The sequence below is a fragment of the Salmo trutta genome, chromosome 5, assembly GCF_901001165.1.
Source record: "Salmo trutta chromosome 5, fSalTru1.1, whole genome shotgun sequence".
NCBI classification, from domain to species: Eukaryota; Metazoa; Chordata; class Actinopteri; order Salmoniformes; family Salmonidae; genus Salmo; species Salmo trutta.
In genome coordinates this window covers 61,842,262-61,866,876 of record NC_042961.1, presented here as the reverse complement: position 1 = coordinate 61,866,876, position 24,615 = coordinate 61,842,262, and the positions used below count along the sequence as shown (strand labels likewise).

The 24,615-nt window shown below is 44.0% G+C and overlaps 1 protein-coding gene across 1 annotated transcript in view; it reads left to right on the top strand.

The window, feature by feature from the left end:
* The first annotated feature begins 11,885 nt into the window (after window positions 1-11,885).
* The window catches only part of LOC115194725 (ATP-binding cassette sub-family G member 2), a 33,833-nt gene continuing 21,103 nt past the window's right edge, over window positions 11,886-24,615 (top strand). The window contains exons 1-2 of the mRNA XM_029754631.1: window positions 11,886-12,238; window positions 13,217-13,437. Coding sequence (XP_029610491.1) covers window positions 13,232-13,437 — 206 coding nt within the window. The 5' untranslated portion in view covers window positions 11,886-12,238; window positions 13,217-13,231. The remainder of the gene's footprint in view (window positions 12,239-13,216; window positions 13,438-24,615) is intronic.

The window sequence follows — 24,615 nt, the reverse complement described above, 5'->3', positions numbered from 1 at the left end:
AATGAAACGATACAGATGAACAAACATGGGGAAGTGGAGGGGTGTTGCAGGGGATGGCATCAGCCAGGGGACCAGGAACCAATGGCCTGAGGAGGGAAACATGAAAGGAGGGTGAGATCTGGTAGTTGGTGGGGAGTTTTAGATGATAGGTTACCTCATTGACCTTCCGGAGGACCTTGAATCGCCTCACAAACTGGGGGCTCAGCTTCCAGCAGAGCGGCAGGTTCCTGGTGGAGAGCCAGATGCAATCACCAGGATGGAACATGGAAGCCTCACTGTGGTGGCAGTCTGCCTGATCCTTCTGACGGGAGTCAACGTACTGGAGCCTCACGTGGGCGGTGTTCCTTGGTCTGGCTCGGAGTCCACGGACCCAGGGCCAGCTGATATCCCAGGACTCACTGGAAGGGAGACAGCCTGTGGAGGAGTGGCAAAGTGAGTTATCGGCGTATTCCAGCCAGGGAAGGAACCTGGATCCTGGCAGTGACTCCTTAGGAATTTGTTCAGCTCCTGGTTGGTCCTCTCCACCTGCCTGTCAGACTGAGGCCGGTACCCGGATGTGAGGTTGACCATGTCCCCCAGCTTCCATAAAGGCTTTCCTGACCTGCGACGTCAATTGGGGACCACGGTCGGAAACGATGTCCTCCGGAAGGCCATAGTGCTGGAATACTGCCTCAGCGACCTGGAGAGCGGTAGGTAGACCAGAGAGAGGGATAAAATGGCAGGATTAGTTTCCCTGCTGGAGCGTGCTGGGAGGACTTGGTTTGGGCACATACTGAACAGGAGTTGACTTAGCAGGAAATGTCCCGCGCCAAGGTGGGGCACCAGTACTTATCGGAGAGGGATTGGATGGTGCGGGTGATACCTGGGTGTCCAGCGGTGAGGGATGTGTGTGCCCAGGTCAACAGCCAATCTCTCAGCCCGTGGGGATGTAGATGTGCTCTGGAGGGCAGGTAACAGGAGCAGGTTCCCTCTCCAGAGCCTGGTGGATGTCCACATCTATGTCCCAAAACACGGGCCAACGATAAGGGAGGACAGATTGATGGGCTGGAGGACACTCACAGGGCTCTCCATCGACATGGAGCCACATGGTGCGAGGAAGCAGGTCCTTTGTCATCCTGGTCCCCAGGCGGTGATTCGTATCCTCGACCAGGAGATGGTTATGAAGTTGGAGCCTGGGAGGCCGAGGATGACTTTGAACACGTCTACAGTGATGATGAGGAAGGGAAGGCTTTCCTGGTGCGTGGGTTCCACGGTGAGGGTGAGAGTGAGTGGTGCTGTGACGTGCGTAATTCTGCTGGATCCCAACGGCTGCGTATCCAGGGCTTGGACAGGAAAAGGAGAAGAGAGTGGGTATGAAGTTATATTCAAGGAGGAGGCGAGAGCCTGGTCGATGAAATTTCCTGTGGCACCGGAATTAACGTCTGAGGGACAGCCAGCCAGTGAAATGGGAACCAGAAAGGGTTTGGTGGAAAACAATGATGATGGAATACTCACAACTACCCTGGGAGACGGAAGGTCACAGGGCCGCTCCTCTGCTCTAGTGGACCCCAGGTTGGGATGCACCGGACACAGTCCTCTCCAAAATAGAGTGAGGAGCACCGGCTCATTCCATCCTCTGAAGGCTGCCACAGTCTGAAAGGTGAGGGCGCACTCCACAGCGGTCTGGGCACCCTGCTGGAGTTGGAAAAGTTGCTCACCTCCCTTCTTGCCCTCTGGAGGATGGTCGAAGACCGCCCTGAACAGAACCATGAACTTCTCATAGGAACCCAGCTCCTCCTCTCCTCTCTCCCAGACAGCCGTAGCCCACTCCAACGCCGGTCCGGTCATCAGGGAAATGACCGTGGCAACCTTGGACCTCTCGGTGGTGGGGGCTTCCATCTGATAGGTGAAATAGAGGGAGCATTGGATTAGGAAGCTATGGCATTTCGATGGAATACCGCCATACTTCTCCGGGAAGGGACAGTTGGGCATTGTTGACCTGGGCAGACGGATGGGTAGGCTGGGGGACTGGTTCACTGTGACGAGTGTGTTGGTGGAGCAGATGACCGTATTCCTTGAACGTCTGGAAGATGGTGTTTCCATCTGTAACATAATACGCCGGGAGTCAGGAAACAGGTGGAGAAGGTAAGTTTAATAATGAAATGATACAGATGAATAAACATCAGAAGCATATTGAACGTGAGAGAAAAACAATACTACCTAATGACTGATGTCAACTGAGGGCTAAATAAAGGGGAAGTAATCACGGAGAAAATTATGACCAGGTGTGTGTAATGATGGGGAACAGGTGTGCATAATGATGGGGAACAGGTGTGCGTAATGATGGGGAACAGGTGTGCGTAATGATGGGGAACAGGTGTGCGTAATCAGAGTTGCCAGGGCCGGTGTTTAGTAGACCGGCGATGTAGAGTGCCGGAGGGAGAGAGCAGGAGGATATACTGCTCTCCGGAGATCAGGCCCAAATCCCTGTCATTTGCGTGAAGAAATGTAAGCGATACAGGGGTGCCTTGTTAGGATTCGTAGGCGAGTGAGTAAATCGCCATTACCATTGATTCTATTGGCCAACGTGCAATCACTGGAAAATAAGCTTTATGATCTACGGTCGAGACTATCAACAGGACATTAAAAACTGTAATATCTTATGTTTCACCGAGTCGTGGCTGAACAACGACGACACGGATAATATAGAGTTGACTGGGTTTTCCGGGCATCGGCAGGACAGAACAGCTGCGTCTGGTAAGACGAGGGGTAGAGGTGTGTGTCTATTTGTCAACAATAGCTGGTGCACAATGTCTAATATTAAGGAAGTCTCGAGGTTTTGCTCGCCTGAGGTAGAGTACCTCATGATAAGCAGCTGCGTCTGGTAAGACGAGGGGCGGTGATGTGTGTCTATTTGTCAATAACAGCTGCTACGCGATGTCTAATATTTAAAAGGTTTTGAGGTACCTGATGTACCTCATGATAATCTGTAGACCATCTAGACCACCTTTACTCCACACAGAGATGCATACAAAGCTCTCCCTCACCCTCCATTTGGCAAATCTGACCATAACTCTATCCTCCTGATTCCTGCTTACAAGCAAAAAACTATAGCAAGGAAGGAACCAGTGATTCGCTTAATACAAAAGTGGTCAGATGACACGGATGCTAAGCTACAGGACTGTTTTGCTGCACAGACTGGAATATGTTCCGGGATTCATCCGATGGCATTGAGGAATACATCACCTCAGTCACCGGCTTCATCAATAAGTGCATTGACAACGTTGTCCCCACAGTGACCGTACGTACATATCCCAACCAGAAGCCAATGGATTACAGGTGGGAGGTTGTTCTTGTTTCCTGTTTCCGGTCACAACTGGCAGACTTGTTTACGCTGTTGTGCGTTTTTGTTGCCGTTTTTACTTTGCTACCTGACGGTTTTTACTTTTTCATTACCGTATATTTTTACTTTTTCCCTCACTCAACTTTTTTTTCATTCAACTTTCCTACCCCGGAGGTTTTATCTGGACATGGTTCGTCAGGACTTCAAACAGCCGAAGCTAAGTAACATTAACATGATGCCTTCTAATTGCAGTCGTTGTACTCATAATATACAGGAGAACGATCGCCTTACGGCAAGGATAGCTGTGCTGCAAGCCCAGCTTCAGACGCAATCGTTAGGCAAGGGTCATTTCAGTGTAGGAAAGGATGAAACAGCGTCTGTGCCACCAGTAAGTACAGATAGTAACGTTAGTATAAACCCCCTCGCACGGTCCCCGCAGCCGGACATCTTTCTCATGGCTTCTGGAGGGAAACGCTGTAGGAATGCTCAACCGGTGTCGCTTATTCAGCCGACAGAAACTTTCAACCGGTTCTCCCCGTTAAGCGAGTCGGAGTCGGAGGCCGAGACTTCTCTGGTCTCTGCTCCTCCCGTTGTGGGGTCTGAGACGCCGACGGCTCCCACCATTAGCTCTGACAAATTGAAAACCCTAGTCATTGGCGACTCCATTACCCGCAGTATTAGACTTAAAACTAATCATCCAGCGATCATACACTGTTTACCAGGGGGCAGGGCTACCGACATTAAGGCTAATCTAAAGACGGTGCTGGCTAAAGCTAAAACTGGCGAGTGTAGAGAGTATAGAGATATTGTTATCCACGTCGGCACCAACGATGTTAGGATGAAACAGTCAGAGGTCACCAAGCGCAATATAGCTTCAGCGTGTAAATCAGCTAGAAAGATGTGTCGGCATCGAGTAATTGTCTCTGGCCCCCTCCCAGTTAGGGGGAGTGATGAGCTCTACAGCAGAGTCTCACAACTCAATCGCTGGATGAAAACTGTTTTCTGCCCCTCCCAAAAGATAGAATTTGTAGATAACTGGCCCTCTTTCTGGGATTCACCCACAAACAGGACCAAGCCTGGCCTGCTGAGGAGTGACGGACTCCATCCTAGCTGGAGGGGTGCTCTCATCTTATCTACGAACATAGACAGGGCTCTAACTCCTCTAGCTCCACAATGAAATAGGGTGCAGGCCAGGCAACAGGCTGTTAGCCAGCCTGCCAGCTTAGTGGAGTCTGCCACTAGCACAGTTAGCGTAGTCAGCTCAGCTTTCCCCATTGAGACCGTGTCTGTGCCTCGATCTTGGTTGGGCAAAATTAAAAATGGCGGTGTTCGCTTCAGTAATCTTACTAGTATAAAGACCTCCTCCATTCCTGCCATTATTGAAAGAGATTGTGATACTTCACATCTCAAAATTGGGTTACTTAATGTTAGATCCCTCACTTCCAAGGCAGTTATAGTCAATGAACTAATCACTGATCATAATCTTGATGTGATTGGCCTGACTGAAACATGGCTTAAGCCTGATGAATTTACTGTGTTAAATGAGGCCTCACCCCCTGGTTACACTAGTGACCAAACCCCCCGTGCATCCGGCAAAGGCGGAGGTGTTGCTAACATTTACGATAGCAAATTTCAATTTACAAAAAAAAAACAATGACGTTTTCGTCTTTTGAGCTTCTAGTCATGAAATCTATGCAGCCTACTCAATCACTTTTTATAGCTACTGTTTACAGGCCTCCTGGGCCATATGCAGTGTTCCTTACTGAGTTCCCTGAATTCCTATCGGATCTTGTAGTCATAGCAGATAATATTCTAATTTTTGGTGACTTTAACATTCACATGGAAAAGTCCACAGACCCACTCCAAAAGGCTTTCGGAGCCATCATCGACTCAGTGGGTTTTGTCCAACATGTCTCTGGACCTACTCACTGCCACAGTCATACTCTGGACCTAGTTTTGTCCCATGGAATAAATGTTGTGGATCTTAATGTTTTTCCTCATAATCCTGGATTATCGGACCACCATTTTATTGCGTTTACAATTGCAACAAATAATCTACTCAGACCCCAACCAAGGAAGATTAAAAGTCGTGCTATAAATTCTCAGACAACCCAAAGATTCCTTGATGCCCTTCCAGACTCCCTCTGCCTACCCAAGGACGTCAGAGGACAAGAATCAGTTAACCACCTAACCGAGGAACTCAATTCAACCTTGCGCAATACCCTAGATGCAGTTGCACCCCTAAAAATTAAAAACATCTGTCATAAGAAACTAGCTCCCTGGTATACAGAAAATACACGAGCTCTGAAGCAAGCTTCCAGAAAATTGGAACGGAAATGGCGCCACACTAAACTGGAAGTCTTCCGACTAGCTTGGAAAGACAGTACCGTGCAGTATCGAAGAGCCCTCACTGCTGCACGATCATCCTATTTTTCCAACTTAATTGAGGAAAATAAGAACAATCCGAAATTTCTTTTTGACACTGTCGCAAAGCTAACTAAAAAGCAGCATTCGCAAATGGAGGATGGCTTTCACTTCAGCAGTAATAAATTTATGAACTTTTTTGAGGAAAAGATCATGATCATTAGAAAGCAAATTACGGACTCCTCTTTAAATCTGGGTATTCCTCCAGGGCTTCATTGTCCAGAGTCTGCACAACTCTGCCAGGACCTTGGCTCAAGGGAGATACTAAAGTGTTTTAGTACTATATCTCTTGACACAATGATGAAAATAATCATGGCCTCCAAACCCTCAAGCTGCATACTGGACCCTATTCCAACTAAACTACTGAAAGAGCTGCTTCCTGTGCTTGGCCCTCCTATGTTGAACATAATAAATGGCTCTCTATCCACCGGATGTGTACCAAGCTCACTAAAAGTGGCAGTAATAAAGCCTCTCTTGAAAAAGCCGAATCTTGACCCAGAAATTATAAAAAACTATCGGCCCATATCGAATCTTCCATTCCTCTCAAAAATTTTAGAAAAAGTTGTTGCGCAGCAACTCACTGCCTTCCTGAAGACAAACAATGTATACGAAACGCTTCAGTCTGGTTTTAGACCCCATCATAGCACTGAGACTGCACTTGTGAAGGTGGTAAATGACCTTTTAATGACGTCAGACCGAGGCTCTGCATCTGTCCTCATGCTCCTAGATCTTAGTGCCGCTTTTGATACCATCGATCACCACATTCTTTTGGAGAGATTGGAAACCCAAATTGGTCTACATGGACAAGTTCTGGCCTGGTTTAGATCTTATCTGTCGGAAAGATATCAGTTTGTCTCTGTGAATGGTTCGTCCTCTGACAAATCAATTGTAAATTTCGGTGTTCCTCAAGGTTCCGTTCTAGGACCACTATTGTTTTCACTATATATTTTACCTCTTGGGGATGTCATTCGAAAACATAATGTTAAATTTCACTGCTATGCGGACGACACACAGCTGTACATTTCAATGAAACATGGTGAAGCCCCAAAATTGCTCTCGCTAGAAGCCTGTGTTTCAGACATAAGGAAGTGGATGGCTGCAAATTTTCTACTTTTAAACTCGGACAAAACAGAGATGCTTGTCCTAGGTCCCAAGAAACAAAGAGATCTTCTGTTGAATCTGACAATTAATCTGGATGGTTGTACAGTCGTCTCAAATAAAACTGTGAAGGACCTCGGCGTTACTCTGGACCCTGATCTCTCTTTTGAAGAACATATCAAGACTGCTTCAAGGACAGCTTTTTTCCATCTACGTAACATTGCAAAAATCAGAAACTTTCTGTCCAAAAATGACGCAGAAAAATTAATCCATGCTTTTGTTACTTCTAGGCTCGACTACTGCAATGCTCTACTTTCCGGCTACCCGGATAAAGCACTAAACAAACTTCAGTTAGTGCTAAATACGGCTGCTAGAATCCTGACTAGAACCAAAAAATTTGATCATATTACTCCAGTGCTAGCTTCCCTACACTGGCTTCCTGTTAAGGCAAGGGCTGATTTCAAGGTTTTGCTGCTAACCTACAAAGCATTACATGGGCTTGCTCCTACCTATCTTTCCGATTTGGTCCTGCCGTACATACCTACACGTACGCTACGGTCACAAGACGCAGGCCTCCTAATTGTCCCTAGAATTTCTAAGCAAACGGCTGGAGGTAGGGCTTTCTCCTATAGAGCTCCATTTTTATGGAATGGTCTGCCTACCCATGTGAGAGACGCAGACTCAGTCTCAACCTTTAAGTCTTTACTGAAGACTTATCTCTTCAGTAGGTCCTATGATTAAGTATAGTCTGGCCCAGGAGTGTGAAGGTGAACGGAAAGGCTGGAGCAACGAACCGCCCTTGCTGTCTCTGCCTTGTCGGTTCCCCTCTTCCCACTGGGATTCTCTGCCTCTAACCCTTTTACAGGGGCTGAGTCACTGACTTACTGGTGTTCTTCCATGCCGTCCATGGTAGGGGTGCGTCACTTGAGTAGGTTGAGCCACTGACGTGGTCTTCCTGTCTGGGTTGGCGCCCCCCCCTTGGGTTGTGCCGTGGCGGACATCTTTGTGGGCTATACTCGGCCTTGTCTTCGGACGGTAAGTTGGTGGTTGTAGATATCCCTCTAGTGGTGTGGGGGCTGTGCTTTGGCAAAGTGGGTGGGGTTATATCCTGCCTGTTTGGCCCTGTCCGGGGGTATCATCGGATGGGGCCACAGTGTCTTCTGATCCCTCCTGTCTCAGCCTCCAGTATTTATGCTGCAGTAGTTTATGTGTCGGGGGGCTAGGGTCAGTCTGTTACATCTGGAGTATTCTCTTGTCTTATCCGGTGTCCTGTGTGAATGTAAATATGCTCTCTCTAATTCTCTCTTTCTCTCTTTCTTTCTTTCTCTCGGAGGACCTGAGCCCTAGGACCATGCCTCAGGACTACCTGGCATGATGACTCCTTGCTGTCCCCAGTCCACCTGGCCATGCTGCTGCTCCAGTTTCAACTGTTCTGCCTGCGGCTACGGAACCCTGACCTGTTCACCGTACGTGCTTGTTGCACCCTCGACAATTACTATGATTATTATTATTTGACCATGCTGGTCATTTACGAACATTTTAACATCTTGACCATGTTCTGTTATAATATCCACCCGGCACAGCCAGAAGAGGACTGGCCACCCCTCATAGCCTGGTTCCTCTCTAGGTTTCTTCCTAGGTTTTTGGCCTTTCTCAGGAGTTTTTCCTAGGGAGTTTTTCCCAGCCACCGTGCTTCTTTCACATGCATTGCTTGCTGTTTGGGGTTTTAGGCTGGGTTTCTGTACAGCACTTTGAGATTTCAGCTGATGTACGAAGGGCTATATAAATAAATTTGATTTGATTTGAACATCCGCACTGATCTAAAGGCTAGAGCTGCTGCTTTTAAGGAGTGGGACACTAATCCGGAAGCTTATAAGAAATTCCACTATGCCCTCAGACGAACCATCAAGCAGGCAAAGCTTCAATACAGGACTAAGATTGAATCCTAAAACACCGGCTCTGAAGCTAGTCGGATGTGGCAGGGCTTGCAAACTATGATGGACTACAAAGGGAAACCCACCTGCGAGCTGCCCTGTGAAACAAGCCTACCAGACGAGCTAAATGCCTTTTATGCTCGCTTCAAGGCAAGCAACAATGAAGCATGCATGAGAGCACCAGCTGTTCCAGACGACTGTGTGATCACGCTCTCCATAGCAGATGTGAGCAAGACCTTTAAACAGGTCAACATTCACAAGGCCCCGGGGGCAGACGGATTACCAGGGTGTGTACTCAGTTCATGCGCGAACTGGCAAGTGTCTTCACTGACATTTTCAACCTCTCCCTAACCGAGTCTGTAATACCCACATGTTTAAAGCAGACCACCATAGTCCCTGTGTCCAAGAATATGAAGGTAACCTGCCTAAATGACTACCTCCCCGTAGAACTCATGTCGGTAGCCATGAAAGGCTGGTCATGGCTCACATCAACAACATTATCCCGGAAACCCAAGACCACTCCAATTTGCATACCGCTCAAACAGATCCACAGATGACGCAGTCTCAATCGGGTTCCACACTGCCCTTTCCCACCTGGACAAAACAAACACCTATGTGAAAATGCTGTTAATTGACTACAGCTCAGCGTTCTGGTCTGTAGTGTGGTGCTGAGAGAATGCCAAGAGTTAGCAAATCTGTCATTAAGGCAAAGGGTAGCTACTTTGAAGAATCTCAAATATAAAAAATAATACGATTTGTTTAACACTTTTTTGGTTACTACATGATTCCATATGTATTATTTCATAGTTTTGATGTCTTCACTATTAATCTACAATGTAGAAAATAGAAAAATAAAGAAAAACCCTTGAATGAGTAGGTGTTCTAAAACTTTTGACTGGTACTGTATAGCTCTTTATCTCTGTCTCTCTGTCTCTGTCTCTATCTCTGTCCCTCTCTCTCGCTCTCTCTATCTCTCTGTTTATCTCTCTCCCTCTCTCTATCTCTCTCACTATCTCTCTCTGTCTCTCTGTCTCACTATCTCTTTCGCTGGTGGTGATAGATAGATGGATGGATGGATGGATGGACGGGTGGACAGACGGACGGACGGACAGACACAGAGCACTCTCTCTTTCTCTGGTCGTGAGATAGATAGCACCCTCTCTCTACTATCTCACTCTTTCGCTGGTGGTGAGATGGATAGATAGATAGCACCCTCTCTCTCTATCTCACTCTTTCGCTGGTGGTGAGATGGATAGATAGATAGCACCCTCTCTCTCTACTATCTCACTTTTTGGCTGGTGGTGAGATGGATAGATAGATAGCACCCTCTCTCTCTACTATCTCACTCTTTGGCTGGTGGTGAGATGGATAGATAGATAGCACCCTCTCTCTCTACTATCTCACTCTTTCGCTGGTGGTGAGATGGATAGATAGATAGCACCCTCTCTCTCTCTATCTCACTCTTTCGCTGGTGGTGAGATGGATGGATAGATAGCACCCTCTCTCTCTCTATCTCACTCTTTCGCTGGTGGTGAGATGGATAGATAGATAGCACCCTCTAGTGGCTCAATGGTAGAAAGACGTATTGAAGTTGTGTAACTGTACTTTACGATGTTGGGCCCTTCCTTTGGCCATGGAAAAACCCTGTGGGCCCTGGTCAAAAGTAGTGTACTATATAGGGAATATAATGCCAATGGGCCCTCATCAGTAGTAGTGCACTATATAGGGAATAGAATACAATTTAGGATACATATTCAGATAGTTAACAAAAGGAAGAGCCTGTCCACGCCCTTAGTACATTGAACAAACTCTCTCTCCTGCCAGATAACATGTGTACAACATTTGACGTTGTATAAGAGAACCTACACACACAATGGGATTTTGTGTGAGAGGTCATGCCTGCCATAAACAGGTGTGTGTGTGTGTGTGTGTGTGTGTGTGTGTGTGTGTGTGTGTGTGTGTGTAATAAGGTGTAACCCTTATTTAAGGTAGCTCTGGGCCAGGACGTTAGGTCTACAACGCGCGTGTGTGTGTGTGTGTAATAAGGTGTAACCCTTATTTAAGGTAGCTCTGGGCCAGGACGTTAGGTCTACAACGCGTGTAGTTGAGAGCCTCTTATTTGTTGTTACAAAACCCTCGCTATAAAAGGGAATTATTCAATCCCATTTTACGGCCAGCCAGAGGTGAGTACATGTGTTTCGGTCATAAACAGACAAGCCATGGTTAAATTCCAAATGGCACCACATTCCCTACATGGGCCCTGGTCAGAAATATAAACGCCAAGGCATTTTTAAACTTAAATACTTTTAGTAAATTTAACTCAAAGTAAATGAAAAGTAATTATTACATTAAAAAAAAGTTGTGGTACTGACTTAAAACTAAATGAGAAATCACATAAACTAAAACTAATTTCATTTTATGATAACAAATTAACTTTTTACCCAACATGCTCTACTGTAGGTAAATTTGGGTGGAATTGTTTTTTAAATTTCTGTGTTATGGCATGTACATTGAATGATTTATTGATTAATCTAATGCCACACAAAGATAAATAACATACTTTTTTTTCTAAACTAATCCAATCAGTTGTTGTTACAGTTTAAATCCCCCCACACTGTTCCTAACCCTGGCAGTTATTCTGAATGCATTTTGTGGTTGAATAAAAATGTATACTCTTGGATATCCTAACTCTGGCTGGATTCCAATAGGAATTACATATCACTTTGCAAGCCACTTTGACTTGCAGGTAGGGTTGCAAAATTATGGTACATTTCCACATTTTTTCTTCATAAAAATCCAGGTTGGAAGGTAAATGGAAATCCTCCAACCAGGATTTTTGTTGAAAGATCTGGGAAAGTTACTGGAATTGTGCAACCCTACTTGCATTCCTGATGTGGCCTGTAAACCATGAGTTTCAGGCCACTGTATTAGGGTAAAGCTTAAAAATAACAACCAATTGGATGGAAAGCTTCTGTCACTAACAAATTTAGTCAATGGGGAAATGTTATTGGAGGCGTGGCTTAGTGGGGGTGTTATTCAAAATGTTCAAACTTATACAAAACAGCTTATCAGTTTGAGTAATGACTACAATATCACTTTTAGTAACTGTACTCAGATATATTAAGTAAAACAGGTTTCCTCAACAATAACAAAAAATTGCATTGACAGCACATTGGGGTTTACGCTGTGTAGGGAATAGGGCGCCATTTGGGACGTAATTATATATCCTTGCCGCTGATCAAGCCGCTGTTCTTCTGTTATGTAGCGGTTTCCTCTTATCAAACTCTGGCCGCACGGCAGGGCTGTAAAACTACAAAACGTGCTGAAGACACCAACACCACATACATATCTCTCCAGATAGGTTATTCAACGCACGGTACAGAGTCCACCGCAAGGAGGATTACATTCGTTGACAGAGAGTAACGTTAGTTTAGCGTGAACTTTCCGTTACAAGCGCAGGGTAAGTGACACTAAATATGTAGCCTATTTTTGATTGAACAATTATTGGCGACTGAAAATGTTTTTTTTTTTTTTTAACGATAATGAATTCATATGAATTAATGCTACTGTTGTTTAACTTTCAGATGAGAACGGTAGAGAGCAATAGGCAATGTTTACATGATATCACTTTACTGTTGCAGAAAGAAACCAGCCAAATGCACCCGTCATAATTATTCCCACAGGCTACCTCTCTGTCTCATTTCTGACAGACATGTCCTCTATAATTATTCCCACAGGCTACCTCGCTGTCTCATTTCTGACAGACATGTCCTCTATAATTATTCCCACAGGCTACCTCGCTGTCTCATTTCTGACAGACATGTCCTCTATAATTATTCCCACAGGCTACCTCTCTGTCTCATTTCTGACAGACATGTCCTCTATAATTATTCCCACAGGCTACCTCTCTGTCTCATTTCTGACAGACATGTCCTCTATAATTATTCCCACAGGCTACCTCGCTGTCTCATTTCTGACAGACATGTCCTCTATAATTATTCCCACAGGCTACCTCTCTGTCTCATTTCTGACAGACATGTCCTCTATAATTATTCCCACAGGCTACCTCTCTGTCTCATTTCTGACAGACATGTCCTCTATAATTATTCCCACAGGCTACCTCGCTGTCTCATTTCTGACAGACATGTCCTCTATAATTATTCCCACAGGCTACCTCGCTGTCTCATTTCTGACAGACATGTCCTCTATAATTATTCCCACAGGCTACCTCGCTGTCTCATTTCTGACAGACATGTCCTCTATAATTATTCCCACAGGCTACCTCGCTGTCTCATTTCTGACAGACATGTCCTCTATAATTATTCCCACAGGCTACCTCGCTGTCTCATTTCTGACAGACATGTCCTCTATAATTATTCCCACAGGCTACCTCTCTGTCTCATTTCTGACAGACATATCCCTATTATTTCTCTAATAGGAGAGCACCGTCAGAATGTCGGAGCAGTTAAACAGCCAGAACCCGGAGATGGAGGACACCGGAACTAACGGGACTCCTAAATATGAGTCTATTGGTGCCGCCAAGTCCCTTCAAGGTTCAACCGTTAGTTTCCATAACATCCACTATAAAGTGACGCAGAGGAGCGGCTGTCTGTGTATCAAGAGGAAGACCACCACCAAAGACATTCTCGTAGATCTGAAGTAAGTCGACTCGACGCTGTTGTTGAGATTTAATCAGGCATATATATATATGTATGTATGTATGTATGGATGTATGTATGTATGTATGTATGTATGTATGGATGTATGGATGTATGGATGTATGGATGTATGGATGTATGGATGTATGTATGGATGGATGGATGGATGGATGGATGTATGGATGGATGGATGGATGTATGGATGGATGTATGGATGTATGTATGTATGTATGTATGTGTGTGTGTGTGTGTGTGTGTGTGTATGTGTACCAGTCAAGGGTGTGTGTGGGTGGTGTTTTGTACTCAGTATATATATATATATATAGTATATACTGAGTACAAAACTTTTATATATATATAAATACAGTACCAGTCAAAGGTTTGGACACACCTTCTCATTCAAGGGATTTTCTATATTTTTAATATTTTTTCCATTTTGGAATAATAGTGAAGACATCAAAACTATGAAATAACACATATGGAATCATGTAGTAACCAAAAAAAGTGTTAAACAAATATATATTTTTTATATATTTTAGATTCTTCAAAGTAGCCACCCTTTGCCTTGATGACAGCTTTGCACACTCTTGGCATTCTCTCAACCAGCTTCATGAGGAATGCTTTTCCAATAGTCTTGAAAGAGTTCCCTCATATGCTGAGCATTTGTTGGCTGCTTTTCGTTCACTCTGCGGTCCAACTCATCCCAAACCATCTCAAATGGGTTGAGGTCGGGTGATTGTGGAGGTCAGGTCATCTGATGCAGCACTCCATCACTCTCCTTGGTCAAATAGCCCTTACACAGACTGGAGGTGTGTTGGGTCAATGTCCTGTTGAAAAACAAATGATAGTCCCACTAAGCACTAACCAGATTGAATGGCGTATCGCTGCAGAATGCTGTGGTAGCCATGCTGGTTAAATGTGCCTTGAATTCTCAATAAATCACAGACGGTCACCAGCAAAGCAACCCCCACACCATCACACCTGTCGTTTCTCTTTGCTTATATGAGCTGTTCTAGCTATAATATGGACTTGGTCTTTTACCAAATAGGGATATCTTCTGTGTACCACCCCGACCATATCAATTTACTATAGTCTGTGGTCTTTACAGAGGTAACCATATCAGTCTGAGAGAATGCTTTCTTATCCTATTATAATGATCCTATTATAATGATCCTATTATAATGGGGAGACTAGAATTCTATGGTTCAATTCTAAATGAACTGGAAGTGGCTCTAGATAAGAGCGTCTGTTAAACGACACAACGTGCGTGTTGTGCTACTGTGTGTGTGAAGCGAATTCACCTGGGGAGGAGGGGGGCCGTACATGATAACATAAAAGACCACTCAGATCAAACACATGACTCTAAACTTTACCCTTTGTATCAGAGGAAGGAAGCAGGTTCAGGAGACCAGCAGGAGGAGACACACACACACACACACACACACTACCCTAAGTAATATTAAACCCAGATATTTCCTAAATAATACCTATTGAATCAGAGGAAGGAAAGGGACTGGTTCTGAGACTCAGCAGGAGAACACACACACACACACACACACACACACACACACACGCTGGGGTCATGGGCCAGTGCTATCCTGAAATCCCCTGCTTTCATAAGTCCATTATCTTATATAAGAAATTACTTTCAACATGTAACAACAAACAATCTCCCATATTGATCCATTGGGAGTCACGTCGAGAGGGGGAGCTGGGAGGAGGCGTGTCCCCCAGTGGGTCACCGGGGGAGCTGGGAGTAGGCGTGTCTCCCAGTGGGTCACCATGGGAGACTGGAGAGGGGGAGCTGGGAGTAGGCGTGTCCCCCAGTGGGTCACCATGGGAGACTGGAGAGGGGGAGCTGGGAGGAGGCGTGTCCCCCAGTGGGTCACCATGGGAGACTGGGAGGAGGCGTGTCTCCCAGTGGGTCACCATGGGAGACTGGGAGGAGGCGTGTCTCCCAGTGGGTCAACATGGGAGACTGGAGAGGGGGAGCTGGGAGGAGGCGTGTCCCCCAGTGGGTCACCATGGGAGACTGGAGAGGGGGAGCTGGGAGTAGGCGTGTCCCCAGTGGGTCACCATGGGAGACTGGAGAGGGGGAGCTGGGAGGAGGCGTGTCTCCCAGTGGGTCACCATGGGAGACTGGAGAGGGGGAGCTGGGATGAGGCGTGTCTCCCAGTGGGTCACCATGGGAGCTGGGAGTAGGCGTGTCTCCCAGTGGGTCACCATGGGAGACTGGAGAGGGGGAGCTGGGAGGAGGCGTGTCTCCCAGTGGGTCACTGGGGGAGCTGGGAGTAGGCGTGTCTCCCAGTGGGTCACCATGGGAGACTGGAGAGGGGGAGCTGGGAGTAGGTGTGTCTCCCAGTGGATCACCTAGGATGTTACTATTACTGTACTAAAACTTTAGATAAAACTATACTAAATATATTCACATCACCAAATACTTGATTAAAACACACTGTTTTGCAATGAAGGTCTACAGTAGCCTCAACAGCACTCTGTAGGGGAGCACCATGGTGTAGCCGGAGGACAGCTAGCTTCGATTACTGGTTATGATATGAAGGTTTGCCTTAGAAATGTTTTTATCGCCTGGTCACAGACAGCTGAAGTCCACAAGGGAAGGAAAAAAGTTGAGAGGAGAGCGTGTGGAAAGATACAAGAAGAAATTAAACAGTGCCTTCAAAAAGTATTCAGACCCCTTGAATTTTCCATATTTTGTTAGGTTACAGGCTTATTCTATTTTTTTTTAGTAATTCCCCCCCCCCCCCCCCTCATCAATCTACACACAATACCCCATAATGACAAAGCAAAAACAGGTTCTAGAAATATCACATTTACGTAAGTATTCCGACCGTTTACTCAGTACTTTGTTGAAGCACCTTTGGCAGCGATTACAGCCTCGAGTCTTCTTGGGTATGAAGCTACAAGCTTGGCACACCTGTATTTGGGGAATTCCTCCCATTCTTCTCTGCAGATCCTCTCAAGCTCTTTCAGGATGGATGGGAAGCGTTGCTACACAGCTATTTCCAGGTCTCTCCAGAGATGTTAGATCGGGTTCATGTCCGGGCTCTGGCTGGGCCACTCAAGGACATTCAGAGATTTGTCCCGAATCCACTCTTGCGTTGTCTTGGCTGTGTGCTTAGGGTCGTTGTCCTGTTGGAAGGTGAACCTTCACCCCATTCTGAGGTCCTGACTAGTCTACCAGTCCCCGCAGCTTTCTGCCACCACCATGCTTCACTGTAGGGATGGTGCAAGGTTTCCTCCAGATGTGATGCTTGGCATTCAGGCCAAAGAGTTCAATCTTGGTTTCATCAGACCAGAGAATCTTGTTTCTCATGGTCTGAGAGTCTTTAGGTGCCTTTTGGCAAACTCCAAGCAGGCTGTGATGTGCCTTTTCTTGAGGAGTGGCTTCCGTCAACCACTCTACCATAAAGGCCTGATTGGTGGAGCGCTACAGAGATGGTTGTCCTTCTGGAAGGTTCTCCCATCTCCACAGAGGAACTCTGGAGCTCTTTCAGAGTGACCATCGGGTTCTTGGTCACCTCCCTGATCAAGGCCCTTCTACCCCGATTGCTCAGTTTGGCCGGGTGGTCAGCTGTACGAAAAGTCTGAGTGGTTCCAAACTTGTTTCATTTAAGAATGATGGAGGCCACTGTGTTCTTGGGGACCTTGAGTGTTGGAGAAATGTTTTGGTACCCTTCCCCAGATCTGTGCCTCGACACAATCCTGTCTCAGAGCTCTAAGGACAATTCCTTCGACCTCATGGCTTGGTTTTAACTCGGACATTAACTGTCAACTGTTGGACCTTATATAGACAGGTGTTTGCCTTTCCAAATCATGTCCAAGCAATTGAATTTCCCACAGGTGGATTCCATTTTAGAAACTGTAGGTGTTGTGCTGTCGGTGTTGACCCATCACCTGAGTGATCAGGTATGTGTGTGTGTGTGTGTGTGTGTGTGTGTGTGTGTGTGTGTGTGTGTGTGTGTGTGTGTGTACAGTCCTCACCAAAGCACCTGATGATGTGGTATAACTGGTCGATGTCAGAGTCTCCAGGAAACAGAGGTTCTCCTGTCAACATCTCTACGAAGAGACAGCCTGCAGCCCACACGTCAACCGCCCTACACACACACATACACACGCACACACAGACACACACACACACACAGAGCGAGCAGTCTGTGTGTTTACAGTAGGCATTACATAGTCATATAACCAGCCGCTTTTTTTGTTGAGCTGCTATGTGTAATTATTAACTATAGTGTGTGTGTGAGAGGTGAACATCACCTGATATACCTCTTATATACTCCCTACCTACAGCAACACCTGATATACCCCATTATATACTCCCTACCTACAGCAACACCACCTGATATACCCCATTATATACTCCCTACCTACAGCAAAATCACCTGATATACCCCATTATATACTCCCTACCTACAGCAACATCACCTGATATACCCCATTATATACTCCCTACCTACAGCATCACCTGATATACCTCTTATATACTCCCTACCTACAGCAACACCTGATATACCCCATTATATACTCCCTACCTACAACATCACCTGATATACCCCATTATATACTCCCTACCTACAGCAACATCACCTGATATACCCCATTATATACTCCCTACCTACAACATCACCTGATATACCCCATTATATACTCCCTACCTACAAAATCACCTGATATACCTCATTATATACTCCCTACCTACAGCAACATCACCTGATATACCCCATTATATACTCCCTACCTACAGCATCACCTGATATACCCCATTATATACTCCCTACCTACAACATCACCTGATATACCTCTTATATACTCCCTACCTACAGCAACATCACCTGATATACCCCATTATATACTCCCTACCTACAGCAACATCACCTGATATACCCCATTATATACTCCCTACCTACAACATCACCTGATATACCCCATTATATACTCCCTACCTACAACATCACCTGATATACCCCATTATATACTCCCTACCTACAACATCACCTGATATACCCCATTATATACTCCCTACCTACAACATCACCTGATATACCCCATTATATACTCCCTACCCACAGCATCACCTGATATACCCCATTATATACTCCCTACCTACAACATCACCTGATATACCCCATTATATACTCCCTACCTACAACATCACCTGATATACCCCATTATATACTCCCTACCTACAGCATCACCTGATATACCCCATTATATACTCCCTACCTACAGCATCACCTGATATACCCCATTATATACTCCCTACCTACAACATCACCTGATATACCCCATTATATACTCCCTACCTACAACATCACCTGATATACCCCATTATATACTCCCTACCTACAGCAACATCACCTGATATACCCCATTATATACTCCCTACCTACAGCAACACCTGATATACCCATTATATACTCCCTACCTACAGCAACACCTGATATACCCCATTATATACTCCCTACCTACAGCAACACCTGATATACCCCATTATATACTCCCTACCTACAGCAAAACCACCTGATATACCCCATTATATACTCCCTACCTACAGCAAAATCACCTGATATACCCCATTATATACTCCCTACCTACAGCAACATCACCTGATATACCCCATTATATACTCCCTACCTACAGCAACATCACCTGATATACCCCATTATATACTCCCTACCTACAACATCACCTGATATACCCCATTATATACTCCCTACCTACAACATCACCTGATATACCTCATTATATACTCCCTACCTACAGCAACATCACCTGATATACCCCATTATATACTCCCTACCTACAACATCACCTGATATACCCCATTATATACTCCCTACCTACAAAATCACCTGATATACCTCATTATATACTCCCTACCTACAGCAACATCACCTGATATACCCCATTATATACTCCCTACCTACAGCATCACCTGATATACCCCATTATATACTCCCTACCTACAACATCACCTGATATACCTCTTATATACTCCCTACCTACAGCAACATCACCTGATATACCCCATTATATACTCCCTACCTACAGCAGCATCACCTGATATACCCCATTATATACTCCCTACCTACAACATCACCTGATATACCCCATTATATACTCCCTACCTACAACGACACCTGATATACCTCATTATATACTCCCTACCTACAGCAACATCACCTCATATACCCCATTATACACTCCCTACCTACAGCAACATCACCTGATATACCCCATTATATACTCCCTACCTACAGCAACATCGCCTGATATACCCCATTATATACTCCCTACCTACAACATCACCTGATATACCCCATTATATACTCCCTACCTACAACATCACCTGATATACCCCATTATATACTCCCTACCTACAACATCACCTGATATACCCCATTATATACTCCCTACCTACAACATCACCTGATATACCCCATTATATACTCCCTACCCACAGCATCACCTGATATACCCCATTATATACTCCCTACCTACAACATCACCTGATATACCCCATTATATACTCCCTACCTACAACATCACCTGATATACCCCATTATATACTCCCTACTTACAACATCACCTGATATACCCCATTATATACTCCCTACTTACAACATCACCTGATATACCCCATTATATACTCCCTACCTACAGCAACATCACCTGATATACCCCATTATATACTCCCTACCTACAGCAACATCACCTGATATACCCCATTATATACTCCCTACTTACAACATCACCTGATATACCCCATTATATACTCCCTACCTACAGCAACATCACCTGATATACCCCATTATACACTCCCTACCTACAGCAACACCACCTGATATACCCCTTTATATACTCCCTACCTACAGCAACATCACCTGATATACACTCCTCTTTGTTAGTTTTTAGTCCCACCCTTCAGCTAACCTCAACCCCTCCCATCTATCTCTGAACACCATCCAGTTTTGATATTTAATTTCCATATATTTTTCTACTGTGCTGTGATGTTTCACAAATGTTCTGAACCTTTCTATTCTCATAGCTTCTACAGATTGTAAATTAAAGTTAAACAAGTCTTATTATAATATTGAACGATATACTATGACTTTTAAAATCACGCAGTATTGCTATTTGCAGTGTTACCGTAGCTCCAAGTAAATGTTGCACATTCTTTTTGCCATTCCTGAACTTGCAATCAAAAACAAACTACATATGGACACTACCTAAACAAGTGATCTAATGATTCTGTCTCTTCACAGCAAAATCTGCAGAGCTGGGATGGTTGTATCTCCTATATATATAACATTCTATCGGTTGCAAGAGTGTTGCATAATAATTGGAAAATCTAAAAGTTTTCAATCTGGCGTTGTTTAGTGTATCAGTTCCATGTTGCCATGGAATCAGTACATCAAAAATCTCCTGTATTGCGCAGCTGTACAAAATGTTGGTCCTTAAATGAAATTGGTACTTTTTTTTTATTTATCACAATTTACTTCAGACAGTTTTGGTCTTTAATGCCAACAGACAAGTTCCTTACCTTCTCCTCTTTCTACTAGCCTCCTCAATTTTTGATGTAATGCTGCAATCATTTGATTGTAATTTTGGATAGAGCAGACATTTCCATATATTTTTTTTACATAATTCCACCAGTCCTATTTATGATATAATTTACAAAATTATACCATTTCTAAAAATGTTTGTTTTTAATCAATTTAGTATATTTCAGTTTAACCACAATATTTCTTATAATATTTGTTCTGTATTTTCTGGTGGATTAAACTGAAATTGCAACCAGCTTTATATTGCTTGTTTTAAAAATAGCGATATTTTGGAGATAATTACGTTTTCAAATAACCGGTAGTGAGAGATTGTAATCTGAATAAAGGGAAAAAGGCCGTTATTGAACATGGGGTGAGACATTCTTACTGATCTGCTAGAGAACCAGTTCGGATTTAAGTATAACTTTTGTATGACTGAAGCCTTTAGTGAAAGGTCTAATGCTTTCATATTTAATCATTTCTGCCCTCCCATATTCATTATATAAATAGGCCTGTTTAATTTTGTCTGGCTTGCCACTCCAAATAAAGTGGAATATTTGTTTTGCTCATATAATTTAGAAAACAAGTCATAGATGGGGCCATAAATAAATAGGTAAACTGGGATATGACAAAATAATTAATCAGGGCAATTTTTCCACAAATAGACAGGTGTTGTCCTTTCCATGGTAGCAGAAGTGTATCTAATTTGGCTAACTTTCTATTAAAATGTATTGCAGTGAGATCATTTGTTTATTTCGGGATATGTTTACCGAGTATGTCCACATCCCCGTCAGTCCATTTTATTGGTGAACTACACGGTAATGTAAAAGTTTTTTGTTTTTTTTGTGATCCAATATGTAATATAGCACACTTATCATAATTCGATTTTAATTCAGAGAGCTTAGAAAATATATTGAGATCCTCTATGAGAATGTGCAGGGAGCCAAATTGCGGATTTGAAAGAAAACATGAATCGTCAGCGTACAATGACGCCTTTTTTTTGTTTTTAAGCCCTGATATTATTGTTAGATAACATTTCGATGGCCATAATAAATATATATGCTGACAGTGGACAACCTTGTTTTACTCCTCTCGACAGTGTAATACTCTCTGAGAAGTAGATGCACTATTGTAAAGTGGTTGTTCCACTGGATATCATAAGGTGAATGCACCGATTTGTAAGTCGCTCTGGATAAGAGCGTCTGCTAAATGACTTAAATGTAATGTAAATGTAGCCATTATTTACTATTTTACACCTAGGGTTACTATACATAACTTTAACCCATTTATATAAGAGATTCTCCAAAATGTAAATAGTCCAGGCATTTATATATAAATTCCAGCCGTACTTTATCAAAAGTCTTTTCCAAGTCGGCTATGAATACCAGGCCTGGTTTCCCAGATTTTGTATTATATTATCTCAAATGTCCATATAAAGTTTTGCTTAATCCTAGTACATTTTTTATAGATGTAACCGATGTGAAATGGCTAGTTAGTTAGCGGTGGTGCTCGCTAATAGCGTTTCAATCAGTGACGTCACTCGCTCTGAGACTTGAAGTAGGGTTTCCCCTTGCGTTGCGAGGGCCGCGGCTTTTGTGGCGCGATGGGTAACGTTGCTTCGTGGGGTGTCAGTTGTTGATGTGTGCAAGGGTCCCTGGTTCGAGCCCGGGTTCGTGCGAAGAGAGGGACGGAACCTACACTGTTACATAGACACACCGGTCCATAATCCTGATGACATTGTCCCGGACAAAATCCCCAAAAATGTAAGTGTGAGTAAAGAGGCAATAAAGAGACAATAATAAAATAGTATTGTTCAAAAGTTATGTCTGTCATGTGAATCCTGCAACAAACGTTGTTGTAAATGGGTGTAACTGTCAAATATCTTCCTCTCCTCTACAATTGCTCAAGTGTTTGAGTGAGCGACAGGGAGAAAGAGTTAGAGGGAAATGGGAGAAACATTACATGACTTTACATTCTGTTGAATCAGGACACAATGTTTTTGCACTTGAAAAAAAAGAAGCTGAGTTAAAATAGGTTTTGATTTGCTTTACAATCTTATATTTTTAGAAGCGGTGCTATTTCAGTTGGATATGTTACTAGAAGCGGTGCTATTTCAGTTGGATATGTTACTAGAAGCGGTGCTATTTCAGTTGGATATGTTACTAGAAGCGGTGCTATTTCAGTTGGATAGGTTACTAGAAGCGGTGCTATTTCAGTTGGATAGGTTACTAGAAGCGGCGCTATTTCAGTTGGATATGTTACTAGAAGCGGCGCTATTTCAGTTGGATATGTTACTAGAAGCGGCGCTATTTCAGTTGGATATGTTGGAAATAGCACATGTTTCAGGAACTGTAAAGACGGAGACGAATCATGATTAACCATTACCTAAGGTCTTCACTAAGTTAGACTTAGCCTAGAAAGTACGTTGACTATGTTGCCTCTCAGCAATCTGGCAGTCAAGCAGACAGACTGAGAGAGCTAGACAGAAAAGCATAGTCTTATTTCCATTCTTAGTCAGCAGGCTGGATAACTTCTCTATTCCTTCCCTTTGTTCCATCCTTCCATCCAAGCTAGAAAATTCCTGCAAAAAAACAGAGGATCAAGAATTGAAAAAGGCAGTTCAGAGGTGTAATATCAGAATGAGTGTTGAGGGGGATATGGGATAGGCAACATGTATGGTATTGTCATATACAAAATACACAAGGATCTCTGAAACAAGAAACTCTTCACATCCATTGGGGGGGACACGTTTCAAGAATTAGCCTAGTTCATGGTCTTATTCATGTACCATCTCACTATCGATCTCTCACACACAGATGCACACACATAGTTAGCATGACAACGTTGAAATGACAATGTTTTCTAAAGTTATTGTAATCATCTCACTCTCTCTCTCACACACACTTGCTATAAACAGAAATCAAAATTGTAGCTAGCTAGCTAACACCAACGCCTACAACAGATAAAAATGTATCATGTTCATGGAGGATTAGCTAGAGAGCTAACGTTAGCTAGCTAGCTAAAATTACCCAGCTAAGCTAGCTAGCTAAAATTACCCAGCTAAGCTAGCTAGCTAAAATTACCCAGCTAAGCTAGCTAGCTAAAATTACCCAGCTAAGCTAGCTGGCTAAAATTACCCAGCTAAGCTAGCTGGCTAAAATTACCCAGCTAACGTAGCTGACTAAAATTACCCAGCTAACGTAGCTGACTAAAATTACCCAGCTAACGTCGCTGGCTAAAATGACCCAGCTAAGGTAGCTGGCTAAAATGACCCAGCTAAGGTAGCGTGCTAAAATGACCCAGCTAAGGTAGCTAGCAAATCTTTCCTTGATGTTTTTCTCCCCAACAATCTGCCACTTTACTTACCAAAGTAAAACGAGAACGAAGGAGAACAGGGACCACCGTTTAGCAGTCAAATCTTTTGAAAATAAATTGTGTTAACAACTGTCGTTGTTTTTCAGCAGTGCTGTTGTGTAGTTTACCAGGCATCTGTCCCAACTTCAGTATGGAATATGGTCAGGCTGCCTGCGCGTGAGGCACAGATTCTAATCCACGTTTTAACGAGAACATCTTCTTTTAAGATTTTATGGCACTACACCTATTGATGTACT